This window comes from Macaca thibetana, chromosome 12 (assembly GCF_024542745.1).
Source record: "Macaca thibetana thibetana isolate TM-01 chromosome 12, ASM2454274v1, whole genome shotgun sequence".
NCBI classification, from domain to species: domain Eukaryota; kingdom Metazoa; phylum Chordata; class Mammalia; order Primates; family Cercopithecidae; genus Macaca; species Macaca thibetana.
Genome location: NC_065589.1, coordinates 64,321,589 through 64,336,053, shown reverse-complemented (window position 1 = coordinate 64,336,053; position 14,465 = coordinate 64,321,589). Strand labels below are relative to the sequence as shown.

The 14,465-nt window shown below is 41.1% G+C and overlaps 1 protein-coding gene across 1 annotated transcript in view; it reads right to left on the bottom strand.

Annotated features, from left to right (window-relative positions):
- TTN (titin) overlaps positions 1–14,465 on the bottom strand; it is a 273,451-nt gene that overhangs the window by 18,160 nt on the left and 240,826 nt on the right. Inside the window, exons 310-326 of the mRNA XM_050750513.1 lie at positions 14,072–14,374; positions 13,662–13,958; positions 11,678–11,965; positions 11,266–11,565; positions 10,727–11,029; positions 10,315–10,620; positions 8,442–10,208; positions 7,783–8,076; positions 6,808–7,095; positions 6,392–6,691; positions 4,229–6,295; positions 3,825–4,127; positions 3,422–3,727; positions 3,034–3,324; positions 2,642–2,938; positions 2,213–2,518; positions 13–318 (exon numbers count right to left, since the gene is read on the bottom strand). Of these exons, the coding sequence (XP_050606470.1) occupies positions 13–318; positions 2,213–2,518; positions 2,642–2,938; positions 3,034–3,324; positions 3,422–3,727; positions 3,825–4,127; positions 4,229–6,295; positions 6,392–6,691; positions 6,808–7,095; positions 7,783–8,076; positions 8,442–10,208; positions 10,315–10,620; positions 10,727–11,029; positions 11,266–11,565; positions 11,678–11,965; positions 13,662–13,958; positions 14,072–14,374 (8,322 nt within the window). The remainder of the gene's footprint in view (positions 1–12; positions 319–2,212; positions 2,519–2,641; positions 2,939–3,033; positions 3,325–3,421; positions 3,728–3,824; positions 4,128–4,228; positions 6,296–6,391; positions 6,692–6,807; positions 7,096–7,782; positions 8,077–8,441; positions 10,209–10,314; positions 10,621–10,726; positions 11,030–11,265; positions 11,566–11,677; positions 11,966–13,661; positions 13,959–14,071; positions 14,375–14,465) is intronic.

Genomic DNA, 14,465 nt, shown 5'->3' with positions numbered 1-14,465 from the left:
TATGATATATACCTATTCTTTCCACGGGCTCAATTTCAGCAATCGATTCACTGTATTCGCTCATACCCTTCACGTTCACGGCAGCAACTCTGAAGGAATATTTCTGACCCATTTTAAGATCTGGCACAGTGAATTCAGTATTTCTTATTGTGGCTTTGGTATGCACTCGGTACCACTGATCAGTGTCCTTCTCTTGCATTTCCAGAACATATCCTGTGATGTCAGCACCACCATCGTACATGGGTTTGGTCCATGCCAAACTAATGCTGTGTTTGGTGGTATCCACAACTCTTGGAGCAGAAGGTGGTCCAGGGGTATCTATGGAATTTAAAAAGTGAGATGCAGATATTAGGCAAATAAGGAAATGTTGAGATTTGTATTTTTTGTTTTCAAGACTCACAAAGGCATTATTGCTCTTTGTCCACACTCGCCAAAATAATCTTTATTAACTAGGCTCCTGATATTGTAGGACAGCACTGCATGCCACATTATAATTTAATATTATTATCTTAATAATTAAATTGCTTTAGGAAAGTGGATATTTCTTCCCCACTGCTTTGGCTAGCTTCACTGTGTATTCTCCGTTAGCTAAGCTCATTACTTAAAGTACCCATTCTTAGGGACTTTTCTTTAGTTGCTTATCTTTCACTGGGTTAGTATCACTTGCCACCAATACATTTCTAATGAATACAGGAATTGGTTTCCTCAATGTAGGGAAAAGAAAGGGAGATCAGATTGTTACTGTGTCTATGTATAAAGGGAAGACATAAGAAACCCCATTTTGACCTGTATTCTGAACAATTGCTTTGCCCTGAGATTCTGTTAATCTGTAACTTTGCCCCAACCTTGAGCTCACAGAAACAAGGGTTGTATGGAATCAAGGTTGAAGGGATCTAGGGCTGTGCAGGATATGCCTTGTTAACAAAATGTTTACAGGCAGTATGCTTGGTAAAAGTTATCGCCATTCTTCAGTCTTGATAAACCAGGGGCACAATGCATTGTGGAAAGCGGCAGGGACCTCTGCCCTGGAAAGCCGGATATTGTCCAAGGTTTCTCCCCATGTGATAGTCTGAAATATGGCCTCGTGGGATGGGAAAGACTTGACCATCCCCCAGTCCAACACCCGTGAAGGGTCTGTGCTGAGGAGGATTAGTAAAAGAGGAAGGCCTCTTGCAGTTGAGATAGAGGAAGCCACTGTCTCCTGCTTGCCCCTGGGAACCGAATGTCTCGGTATAAAACCCGGTTGTACATTTGTTCACTTCTGAGATAGGAGAAAAACCACCCTATAGCGGGAGGCGAGACATGTTGGCAGCAGTGCTGCTTTGTTATTCTTTACTCCACTGAGATGTTTGGGCGGAGAAAAACAAATCTGACCTACATGCACATCCAGGCATAGTACCTCCCCTTGAACTTAATTATGACATAGATTCTTTTGCTCACATGTTTTTTTGCTGACCTTCTCGTTATTATCACCCTGTTCTCCTACCGCATTCCTCTTGCTTAGATAGTGAAAAATAATAATCAATAAAAACTGAGGGAACTCAGAGACCGGTGCCGGTGCAGGTCCTCCATATGCTGAGTGCTGGTCACCTGGACCCACTTTTCTTTCTCTATAATTTGTCTCTGTGTCTTATTTCTTTTCTCAGTCTCTTGTCCCGCCTGATGAGAAATACCCACAGGTGTGGAGGGGCTGGCCCCCTTCATCTCAACTTCCCCAATTCAGTCCCAGTGACTATTCCTTTATAGTTCTTGGACTCAGACTCTGTAAAAGGATTTGCCACTTACTTTTGAAGCTCTTATGACAATTATTTTGTCAGTAACTTATGAAACCACTAGAAACTGTATGTTCCTGCTAAACCTCTTCTTAAAAGGAGTTTTGCCATTTTTCTTTTCAGTTGTTACAGTACAATGGTACAATGCATTTTTCTCTAAGGAAAATTTATGAAATAGATTCTTTTCATATTGATAGTAGAATATTTTTCCATTAATTGGAAAATGCTGTAACAATTTTTAGCAATTCTAATTGCTAACTTAACAGATGTAGTAGTTAAAATGTTCTCTGACTTAAGCTATATTTATGATCATGTGAATAAGCATATGCTTTTCTAGACCATTCATAAATTCTACAAATTCTTAGAATTTGTATGTTGGAAAATTATCTGTCATATAGTTTTGAGGAGCATTGTATTTATGTATAATTCTTGGAGCTCACATGATGGTTCTCTGCATGAGATGAAGTTGGAAGCTTCGCTGGGCTCACTGTTACCAGCTGCATTCACTGCAGTCACTCGGAACTGGTAATCACAACCCTCCATCAGGCTCGTCACCTTCAGCCTGGTATCATACACGACGTAGTCTTTGTTGACACGTGTCCAGCGCAGGCTCTTCTTCTCACGTTTGTCTACTAGGTAGTTGCTGATTTCATTGCCACCATCAGATTCAGGTTTTGTCCACTGAATGATGATATGCTCTTTGCCAGTCCCAACTTCTTCAGGTATGCCAGGTGGTGATGGAATAGCTGTTTATGAAAACAAGGATGATTAGAATTGCACAAAATTACTACTAATAAGACTGCCCTTCTCCCTCCTCCCCCGATTCTATTACATTTCAACTGTCAAATTGTTTGAGTGTTAATACTCACTGAATGAGTTTCTGGCTACAATTGGCTCTGATTCAACAGGCACACCAGGGCCATATTTGTTTACTGCCCTCACTCGGAATATGTACTCATTGTTCTTGATGAGCCTGGTAACGACATAGGATAGGGTTGGGCATTCGCCTTCAACAATCACCCAGTTGAGCCTGCTAGTCTCGCGTCTTTCCACGATGTAGTGAGTGATTTCTGCTCCTCCGTCTTCCTGAGGAAGGCTCCAGGCTAAAGTGCACTTCTCCTCTGTTACTCTGCTGACGGTGAGCTTTCCACATGGGCCAGGGGAATCTGAAACAGGTGTAATGACAAGCCATGATGAAGATCATTCTTTCTGCCCACACTAGAAAATGCTATATAAATGTGAGAACATTTGACATGCTTACCAAGCACTTTGACCATGACAGACACGGCCTTGGTCCCGCTGGCGTTTTTCACTGTTAAAGTGTATTTTCCAGTGTCACTCCTGTCACAGAACTTGATCACAGCAGTTGCTCGTTTGCCAGTATACTGCAAAGAGACTTTTTCACAGAGATCTAGCTCCTTGTCTCCTTTGGTCCAGATAATTTTGGGTTCAGGTTTGCCACCAACTGCAGCATCCAGAACAAGATCAGAACCTGCTCTGATGGTAACCAGATCACCCTGTAATCGGGCATCCAGTTCGGCTTTGGGTGGAGCTGTCAGTAGGCAAAACAGATATGAATGAATATCTGAGAGTTTATTTTCACATAAATTGTGATAATTTTAAAAAGGAGAATGTTGACTATTTCCTACCGTATTCATCTCGGCAAGTGACAGGGCCTGTAGATTCAGACCCTTTGCTAATTACGCCTGCTGCATTCTTGGCTAACACACGGAACTCATAAGTGTCTCCTTCACTGAGAGCAGTCACGGTGAAGAAATTGTCAGATACAATGGTATAGTTGCACTTCAGCCAGCGACCGTCTCCTACCTCACTGACTGGCTTACGCTCTATGATGTAGCCCACAACCTTGCTGCCTCCATCATACACTGGGGCAGACCAAATCAGTGATACTGTTGATCTTGTGACATCTGTCACCTCTGGTCTGCCTGGTGCATCTAGAAGGGATGCAAAAATAAGGTTAAAATATACCACTCTGAGTTCTACTAGAATCAGTAATAATAAACAAATATGCCCTTAAATTGTGATACATACCAACTGGATTTTGAGCCATTATAGGTCTTGAAGCTTCGCTGGCCTTGCTAACACCTGCAGCATTGAGTGCATAAGTTCTGAACTGATATTCCAGTCCTTCTACTAAACCAGTTACTTTGTAGTTGCACTCTAAGCATGGCACTTTGTTTTCTTTCACCCAAAGAATTGTGTTACGTTCTTTCTTCTCAACCCAGTAGCCAACGATTTTACTGCCACCATCGTGGTAGGGTTCTTCCCAACGAATAGACATGGCATTGGCAGACACATGATAGACCTCAGGTCTGGTAGGAGCACTTGGTGGGACTAAATATAAACAAAGGTATTAAGTATGAATACAATTTTATAAAACTCAGGGGAAACATTTAATAACAGAGACTTTGAAATAGGATTTTTATTTTTCTTACCAAATGGATGTTCAGCAACTATTGGTGCTGATTCTAGAGGTTTGCTGACACCAAATCTGTTCTCTGAACTGACACGGAAAGAATATTCCATGTATTTTGTGAGATGAGTGACTTTAATTTGAGTGCGCTTGACACTGGAATTGACAAGATGCCAAGCTGTTGTACCCGATTCACGCTTTTCAACTATGTAATTAGTAATTTCAGTGCCTCCATCATCTTTAGGTTCTCCCCATGACAGGACACACGATTCAGCCGAGACAGATGAGACCTCAATGGGGCCGGTTACTGGACCTGGCCTTCCAATGACCACAACTGTGATGGTAAATGTTTTAACACCAGCTGTATTTTCCAGGGTCAAGAAGTATCTTCCAGAGTCACCTCTCATGCTGTCCTTTACAGTCAGGGTGGTCCTGTCTTTTGTTGTTGTAATGCTCACTCGATCCGTCTCTTTAAGTCTCATTTCTTCCAGTTTCCATGTTACTTTGGGGGCGGGACGACCACTGATTGGTACGTCAATGGTAAATGGGCTTCCTGCTTTGCAAGTTATAAGCTGATTGGTAATTCCAGTGAGGTCAGCAGTGGGCTCGATTTGAGGCTCCTTAATGATGACAGAAGAGAAGGCTTCCCTGGGTTCACTGTAGCCAGCATCATTCTTGGCCTTCACACGGAATTCATATTCAGTGTTCTCAACAAGACGCTCTACTGTGAAAGTCAGCTGTTTGGTGTGACCAGCTTCAACCCAGAAGTCAGATCCCTTTTGTCTCATTTCAAGCAGGTAGCCAGTGATCCGGCTGCCTCCATCGTGCTCAGGTTTAAGCCAAGCTAAGACTGCAGAGGATTTGCTAGTATCAACAACATCAAGTCTTCTAGGTGGAGCAGGCTGTTCTGTGGCTACAATTGGTTCTGGCATTTCATAGGGCTCACCAACACCATACTCATTTACTGCAGAAACACGGAAATAGTATGGAACACCTTCTGCCAGGTCACCGACCTTGAGGATCTGTCGAGTGCATTTTTCACTGATAACCTGCCAACTACGGCGACTTGCCTCTCGTTTCTCTACCACATAGTGATGGATTCGGGCACCACCATCAAGAAGGGGGGCATCCCACATCAATGTAGCCGATCCCCGGGTCACATCTTTGAAGGTAATTGGGCCAGGTGGGCCTGGAGTGTCTAGCACTTTTACGGTGAATGTGATCGACTTACTACCACTGTTGTTTTCCACAGTAAGGGTATATTTCCCTGCATCATTTCTGTTGCAGTTTTCCACAGTGAGGGTGCTGAAGGAGTCTGTTGTATGGATATCAGCCCGAAGGCTAAGGTTAGAGTCTGGTTTGCTCCACACAGCTGTAGGAGTAGGTCTACCTTGGTAGGCAATGAAGAGGCGAATACTGGCCCCAGCTCTAACAATATGAGTCTGTTTGAAGTTTGCATCTATGTCTAACTCAGGAGCTGTTAACCGGTCAACTGCTTTAATTGTGCCGGTCACTTCACAGCTGTCTCCTTTTCCAGCACCATTGATAGCACTAACTCGGAATTTGTATTCTTCACCTGCTTGTAGATCAGTGACTGTATATCTTGTTTTCACGCATGCCTCTGCATTCACCTTGTGCCAGTCTCCTAAGTCGGCCTTGCACATTTCAATAATGTACCCAATTATTTCCATGCCGCCATCAAACACTGGTTTGGACCATTCTAAGCTCACAGTTGTCTTTGATGTGTCTGTTACTTTGACCACTGCAGGAGGACCTGGTGGGTTGACGGGCTCTCTACATTTAATGAGTCTTGAGATGCCACTTGCAGGTCCGACTCCTGCAGCATTTTCAGCCATGACGTGGAATTCATACTCATTGCCTTCTGTCAGACCGGTGACTTTGAATCTTGTTTCGGAGATTGGTCGTTTACTGATCACTTTTACCCATCTTGTGCTTTTCTTTTCTCTTCTTTCAAGGATATACTGTTGAATTTCACTGCCACCATCTGATTCTGGCCTTGCCCATGTCAGGGTAATGCTGTTGCCTGTTACGTTGCTAGGTTCTGGAGTGCCAGGGGCATCAGGAACAGCTGTAAAACAAAAACAAAACCCCAAATCAATTAGATACATTTGCTTGGAAGGTTAATCTTTTGACATAGTACCACTTAGCAAAAATGCAAACTTACTGTATTGTATTTGAGCAACCACTGGATCAGAATCAAGTGGCCTGCCAACACCAAACTTGTTAACTGCAGAAACACGGAATTGGTATTCATTGCCGTTTATTAGTTTAATGGCAGTGTAACTTTGGGCTTCACATTTATCCTCAATTAGTGCCCAAGCAAGTCTGCTGGTTTCCCGTTTTTCAATGATGTAGTGGGTTATGGGAGCACAACCGTCGTTGAGTGGAGCATCCCACCACAGAGTCATCTTCTCCCCAGTAATATTGGTGAATCTTATTGGCCCAACTACTTTTCCTGGTGTATCTGTAAGAAAAAGTTTCTAGAGTTAGTTTCTTTTTCCTTGTCCATTAAAACACAACTAGGCATGTCTCTAATCCAAGTTCATAAATTGTAACATTAAGAAGCTATTTTAAAAGTACCTTGTACTTTCACTTTAATTTCTGCTTTTGCAGAACCAGATGCATTTTTGGCTTCCACTGTATATATACCACGATGGTCCCGAGTAGCATCTCTAACAAATAGGCTGGTGGATCCAAGGACATCGGTTATTTCCATATTCATCCTCTTTTCGATTTCCACTCCATCTTTGAACCAAGTTACTCGAGGCACTGGTCTTCCTTGTACCAAAGCTTTAATTCTAAGGCTCTCTCCAGACTTAATAATGAGACCATCAAAGTACTCAGGACCAAACTCTACTATTGGTGGAACTATAAAAGGAAGAGAAATACTGTGTATTAGTTTGGCTTAATAAAAACAAAAGAAATATATATTTTTCAGTAGTGCCATATCACAAGGCCTGGAAGAGTAATGACTTGTACTGTGCTACCAAAGGCTATTTTGAAAGTAGGATTGATAATTGAGAATTTGGACTATGGGGTTAGGTATTTGCCTATTATTATTCGCTTTGTAATGCCTGTCATGTTTTTAATTTTGCATTGCTGTTTGTAAAAAGAAAAGTGAAACATTTACAGATCATTTACTTTGCTGCACAAACAAGTTCTTTTAAGAGGCCATTAGCTGCATTCAAGCAAGGGAATGATTGTATTGTTGGATGTATGTTGTATTTTAATAACTTCAGTGAAGATGGACAGTTATCCTTGAGAACCTTTTTTCTTTATTTACTGTAAGTGGCGAAAATTACAAAGCTAAAAACTCATTCCAACTTGCTGCATGCTCTTTACGTGGGAATGGAGTGAAATAATAGACATGGTAAAAATAATTGATGCCAATTACTTTTTTCTTCTTTTCATCTGAAAGGTAGAAAGACATAATTCATTCACTTAGCAACTTCGGGTAATTTGTTTCTGTTCCCATTTTACAGGCCAGAGGCCAAATGTGGTTTTTAAAAATGTGAATGCGCTTAGTCTCATTGGAAATAAGTTGTAAATGCTTACCATTTTCATCTCTTGTCATAATAATGCCAGAAGACTGTGAGGGCGGGCTTATAGTTCCAACAGCATTTCTTGCAATTATTCTGAACTCATAGCGATCCCCAGGACTGAGTCCTGTAACTGTGTACTGACATTCACTGACGTCAGTAAAGTTGCATCTCACCCAGCGTTCATTTCCTTGCCGTTTCTCAATGCTATAGGCCACAATCTTACTGCCTCCATCACGCAATGGTGGGTTCCATTTAAGTGTGATGGTTTCCCGGGTGACATCAATGTAGTCAGGAGTGCCAGGTGGGTCTAAAATATTATAAGGAAGGTAAATGCATCATTACATTTGTAACCAGGTCTTAATCATCCATGGAAGAAAAATAAAATTATTCAATAATTTTAATAAATAAAATTTTTATAATAAATAATTTATTCAATCTCCCAAACTCATTTTGGTCATTAATTTCAACTTTCCATTTCATAGTCTTTAAAATGAACTTCAAATTAGTTTATTAGACTGATTTAAAATCATTCCTCTTGCTTTACATCACCAGTTCTCTAGTGACAAGAAGATATGTAAGAAGGTGATACAGAGAAGAAAAGCATTCTTTGATATATTTGTTTCTAATATGTTCAATTGTTAAACTAAATGTATTTGAATAATAATCACTTACCTACTGGAGAAACAGCTAAGGTAAATTTGCTTGGGTCACTAGGTGAGCTTAGGCCAGCAGAATTTTCAGCATATACACGGAATTGGTAATCCAGACCTTCTACCAGTCCAGTAGCTCTATATTCTCTTCCGGAGATTGGTGATGTATTAACTTTTTGCCAGAGGATGCTATTTCTTTCTTTCTTTTCAACGTGGAATCCAGTAACTTCTGAACCACCATCATAAACTGGAGCATCCCAAGTTAGTGACATGCCATCAGAAGTCACATTGTATATAACTGGCTTTCCTGGGGGACCAGGAATCCTGAACTGGTGTTTTGCCACAATAATGTTTGAGACAAGTGGTTGGCTGACTCCGTATCTGTTTTCTGCCCTCACTCTAAACTGGTACTCAGCGTCTTTGACTAGATTAGGAACTTTGAAAGTCGTCCTGGCAACACTTGAACACACCATCTTCCAATTAGTTTGTGAAGTTTCCCGCTTCTCGATGCTGTAACAAGTAATTTCTCCTCCTCCATCATCTTCAGGTACATCCCATGACAGGATGACACTATCAGCCTTGATTTCATCAAATCGAATGGGTCCTTTGGGTTTTGATGGTGGGCCAAGGGTGATGACTGTAATGGGGACTGCATTTCTACACACTGCATTATCAAGAATAACAGTGTATTTTCCTCCATGCTCCTTCTTGGCATTCTTAATACTCAAAGTAATTTTGTTTTCGGTTTTACTGAAACGAACAAATTCACTTTCTTTCAGTGGCAAGCCATCTTTCAGCCAACTGATGGATGGTTTGGGCTTTCCTTTATAAGGTAATTCAAGGTGCACATTGTGCCCAATTCTCACAGTGACTTGTGCCCCAGGGATATCTGACAGGTCAACTTCAGGCGTAATAATAAGTTCTTTCACTGTAATTGGCCCAATAGTGACAGGATCACTCAGTCCTTTCTCATTTTTGGCAAACACTCTGAACTCCAGGACTGACTGCTCCTTAAGTTGGCTAACCTCAATTTCACATGTCTTACTTATGCCAGCGTGGGACCATGTCTGTTCACCTTTACCTTTCCTTTCTACAACATATTCTGTGATGACGCTACCACCATCAAAGTCAGGTTTGGTCCAGCTGAGGATGACAGATGTCTTTGTTGAGTCTTTCATTGAGAGATCACGTATAGGAGCTGGTACTTCAGCAGCCTTCACTGGCTCCGTAGTTTCACAGGGTTCTCCAATTCCAATTTCATTTTCTGCAAGAACTCTGAAGAAGAATGGAGTCTTCTCTGACAACTCTGTTAGCTTGAAGGATGTGCTAGAACATTTGTGTGATACGACAGACCATGTTCTCTTGGTGGCATCTCTCTTTTCAATTACGTAATTAATTATTGGAGATCCTCCATCAATGAGAGGAGGATCCCAGAGCAAAGTGACTGTGCCTCGAGAAACATGTTTAACCTGTAGTTTCTGGCAGGCAGCTGGTGTGTCAAGCACTTTAACACTCACAGTTGAAGACTTAGGTTCACCAACTCCATTTTCTATTGTGAGAATATATTTTCCTGTATCATTGCGAGTAACTTGAGGAATGGTGAGTAATGAAGATGAATCAGTGTTTTCAATGCTGTATCTGGCATCACTGCCAATATTCTTCTCATCTTTTCTCCATGTGACAGTAGGTGGAGGTCTACCTTTAAAGGGAATCAGCACTTGTACATCTTCACCAGCTTTGGCAATAACAGAAGTTCTGAGAGCCACATCCAGGTCAATCTCTGGTGCCTCTGTAGGCATAAAATGGATATATACAGTGAATTTTAAAAGTAAAAAACAAGTGATTTCCTGGAAGTATGCTTATAAAAAAACATAATCACACCAGTAGGTACATACCAAGTATATCTTTAGCTTGTACAGGTTCAGTCATTTCTATAGGTTCTCCTTGTCCAGCACAGTTTACAGCAGATACCCGGAAGTAGTAATTGACTCCAGGTTTCAGGTTGGATACCACATATTCTGTAGTTCTGACCTCTCCTTTGGTAGAGACAATAGTCCATTCCTCTTCCTCTCCTTGTCTCATTTCAACAACATACCCAGTAACAGCACTGCCCCCATCATAGACAGGCTTACTCCAGCCAAGGGTGATGGATGACTTGGTTGAATCTGCAATTCTTATCTTAGCAGGTGGACCTGGAGGATCTGGAATGGCCATTCACAATAAAATAATTACACAATCATGTATAATTTAGTCACACAGGCAAATTTAGAAGACACAGGTGAAGATGCTGCAGGTATGAGCACTTACCAATAGGATCAGCAGCTTTGTAGAATTCAGATGGTTCAGAAAATGGACCCTGTCCAGCAGCATTTACAGCACAAACTCTGTATTGATAGTCACTGTTTTCTGTGAGTCCTGTTACTTTTTGTCTGGTGTCACGGATAGTCTCTTTTAGTACTTTAAACCATCCTAGACTCTTCTTATCTCGTTTTTCAAGGAAATAGCCACTTACATCACTACCACCATCTGCAATTGGCCTGCTCCATACAACAGTCATCGAATTCTTGGTAATCTTTGTCACTTCTGGTATGCCTGGTGGCCCAGGTGTGACTATTTAGAAAGGAAAGGAAAACAAGGTACAAGAATCAACATTACTGATAAATTGTACCTTTGATGTTCACATTCTTTCCAAGAATATTAATTTTATTTTTTATATTTTTCACCTTGTGAAAAGGATGGTAATGAGACAGGTGTTATACAAAAGAAAATTAAAGCATATGCACAGGTTAACATAGTTTATTTTTAAATTTTTTATATTTCAATTTTCTAATGAAATCATGTCTCACCAAATGCGTTCTTGGCTACAACGGAATCAGATTCCAGTGGCTCGCCAATTCCATATTTGTTGACGGCTCGGACCCGGAAGATATATTCATTTCCTTTGATAATTTTGGTGGTTGTAATGATGCACTCTTCCAAATGTTCAGACACCATAGACCACACAACGCGGCTTGTCTCACGCTTTTCCACAATGTAGTGGGTGATTTTTGCACCACCATCATCAGCTGGAGGCCGCCAGAGAATGGTGATCTTTTCAGCAGTTACAGTCTTAAATTCAATTGGTCCACTAGGTGGGCCCGGTTTGTCTATCAATGAAAGGACAAAACACAATGTTAGTACTTCTTTAAAGCCTACTTACTCAGAATTACTAAGCTTTAGGCAAATGTAATATGACAGTGGTCTGTATTCAGCGCCTACCAAGGATCTGTACTCTGATGGTGGCGGAGGCTGAGCCCATGGCATTCCTTAGTTTTAATTCATAGCATCCACTATTAAGGCGATCGGCATCTTTGATGAGTATAGATGCGAGGTCCGTGGTATTTTCGACACAAACCAGTGCATTGGTTTGTAATTCTTTATCATCTTTATACCACTCAATTGTAGGCGCAGGTTTGCCAGAAATGCCAGCTCTGAGCCTCACAGATGTACCTGCTCTGTATTTGACAACTTCTGTATATTCTAGAGGCAAATCAATTACAGGACCACCTGCAAGAAAAACAGATGAGAAATATTTAAAATATTATAAGGATGGAAAAAAATAGTTGCACCAACCTTAAAGTAAGGTCATTGGCCGTTATTAAATTATACACACACCCCGTCATTATAATTCTATGCAATTATTATTTAAAAATTAAAAATTTATAGGCCACTCCTTTATCTCAGATGGGGTAGAAAGACTGTGAGTTGTGCAGGGACTTAAGCACCTTTTACATGTGTTTTAAAGTCCATTAGTTGCTTTATTCCAGTGATGAAATGGGATATGATAGTGAGAACATCATGGAAGAAGCTGTTAAACATTTTCTTTCACTTTAGCTTTTTTTTCCTTTTCTTCTAAGCACCTCCTATTCTTTTTCTTTTTCCTTCCCAGTTCACTGATATCCAGGTGTGGATGGTTCATGTCAGACCCCTAAAGTCTGAATTCTCTACCCACAGAACTACATACTCACTGGACAGATTTTCTGCCATGTTGTTTGGAATGATCAAGAAAGAGAACTAAATTTGACTTGCTTCATACTCTCATAAACACTGATGCAGTATCCACAAAGCCTGATTCATAAATAAAGAACAGCCCTGAGATTCTCAGCATGAAGATGGGAGTGGATACTTTTGCCCAGACACTATAGTGGCTCAATTTTCTCTTAGTGATTGGAGATCTTTTAGGAAAAGTGTCACAGGATACCTGACTCTCATGACGTTTTAATTTTCAAAACATTGTTGAGTTGAATGTGCCACTTATTTTCCAGAATGGTGAAGAATATGCATTTTGGACTAACCATGATAGAGAGGGCTCTGAAGTCTGTCTGTTTGAATTCCCACTCCATCCCTAACAGGGAAGTTACAGAAGCACTCTCAGCCTCGGTTTCCCTTCTATAAGATGGCTAATATGAGGGCTATGAGAACTAAGGGAAAGAATTCATGAAAATTAATAAATGTTAGCTGCTGCTAATACTATCATCATCAAAGTCTGTGTTTAGGCCAGGTGTGGTGGCTCACACCTGTAATCCCAACACTTTGGGAGGCCGAGGTGGGTGGATCACCTGAGGTCAGGAGGTTGAGACCAGCCTGGCCAACATGGTGAAACTCCGTCCCTACTAAAAATACAAAAAATTAGCTGGGTGTGGTGGGGCATGCCTGTAATCCCAGCTACTCAGGTGGCTGAGGCACGAGAATCGTTTGAGCCCAGGAGGTGGAGGTTGCAGTGAGCCAAGACCGTACCACTGCACTCCAGCCTGGGCGACAGAGTGAGACTCTGTCTCAAAAAAAAACAAAAAAACAAAAAAACAAACAAAAAAAAACCCCACCAAAAACGAAGTCTCTGTTTAGTCTGTGGCCTATTTAAGAGCAATATTCTCTAGGAACTCAACCATGGTTTAATTATTGACTCTGATAATTTAAAATAGAATGAAAGCGCCAACTCGTACAATCAAACAATCATAAAAGGTTGAAGTTGGAAAGGCCCGTAGATATCCTGAGGTCTAAATCTCTCACTTTACAGTCAAGTCAAGAGGGCTGGAAAGGTATTTAAGGAATTTTCCTCAGACTCCCAGCTAGTTCATAAGTTCTTCCAAAAACCTCATTAAGGCACAGAATAAAAGTTATTCTATAGATCAGAACTAGGAAAAGGTACGGGGAAATACTGAGTTAAACAGCTATTGTGATTCAAAGTGCTAAGCATGCTTACCATAAGAATCGATGCAAGTAATGGGCCCTACAGCCTCAGATGGATTGCTAATGGAACCAACAGCATTCCTAGCAAAGACACGGAATTCATACTGGGAATTCTGAGTCAAGCCAGAGATGGTGAATTGAGTTTCAGTAACATTGGTGAAGCTGGCCTTGGTCCATCTGCCATCTGGAAGGTCACGTCTTTCAACAATGTAGCCTGTAATCTTGCTACCTCCATCAAAAGCTGGTTGTTGCCACGAAAGGCTGACAGAGTTCTTTGAAATATCAGTGATACGAACATTTCTTGGGGGTTCTGTGGTAATAAGAGAAGCAGATTAGCGGCACTTATATCATAATATCTGGCTTCGCAGAAGTAAGATTTGCATTTCTGTTATCAGAACTGCCCTTCCCATGACAAATACATACCACAAGCATCAATTGCCAAGACTGGTTCAGAAGGATGGCTGGGTTTTCCAACTCCAGCAGCATTTTCTGCATACACCCTGAATTCATAAATAAGTCCAGCACTGATTGTTGTGACTTTGAAGTGAGTTGTGCGGATGACCAGTTTGTTGGCTTTTTGCCATAAAATACTGTTTCTGTCTTTCATTTCCAGGTGATAGCCTATGACTGCACTGCCTCCATTTGACACTGGTTCATGCCAGCCCACAGTGATGCTTTCTCGAGTAACATTAGTGACCCATGGTGTAGATGGTGGTCCAGGTGTTGCTACAAAAGAGAGAAATCCTATAGATTAGTACAGATAATAACACATTTATGGTAAAAGAAAACCTGGATCTTTGAAAAGTTGGACAACTTA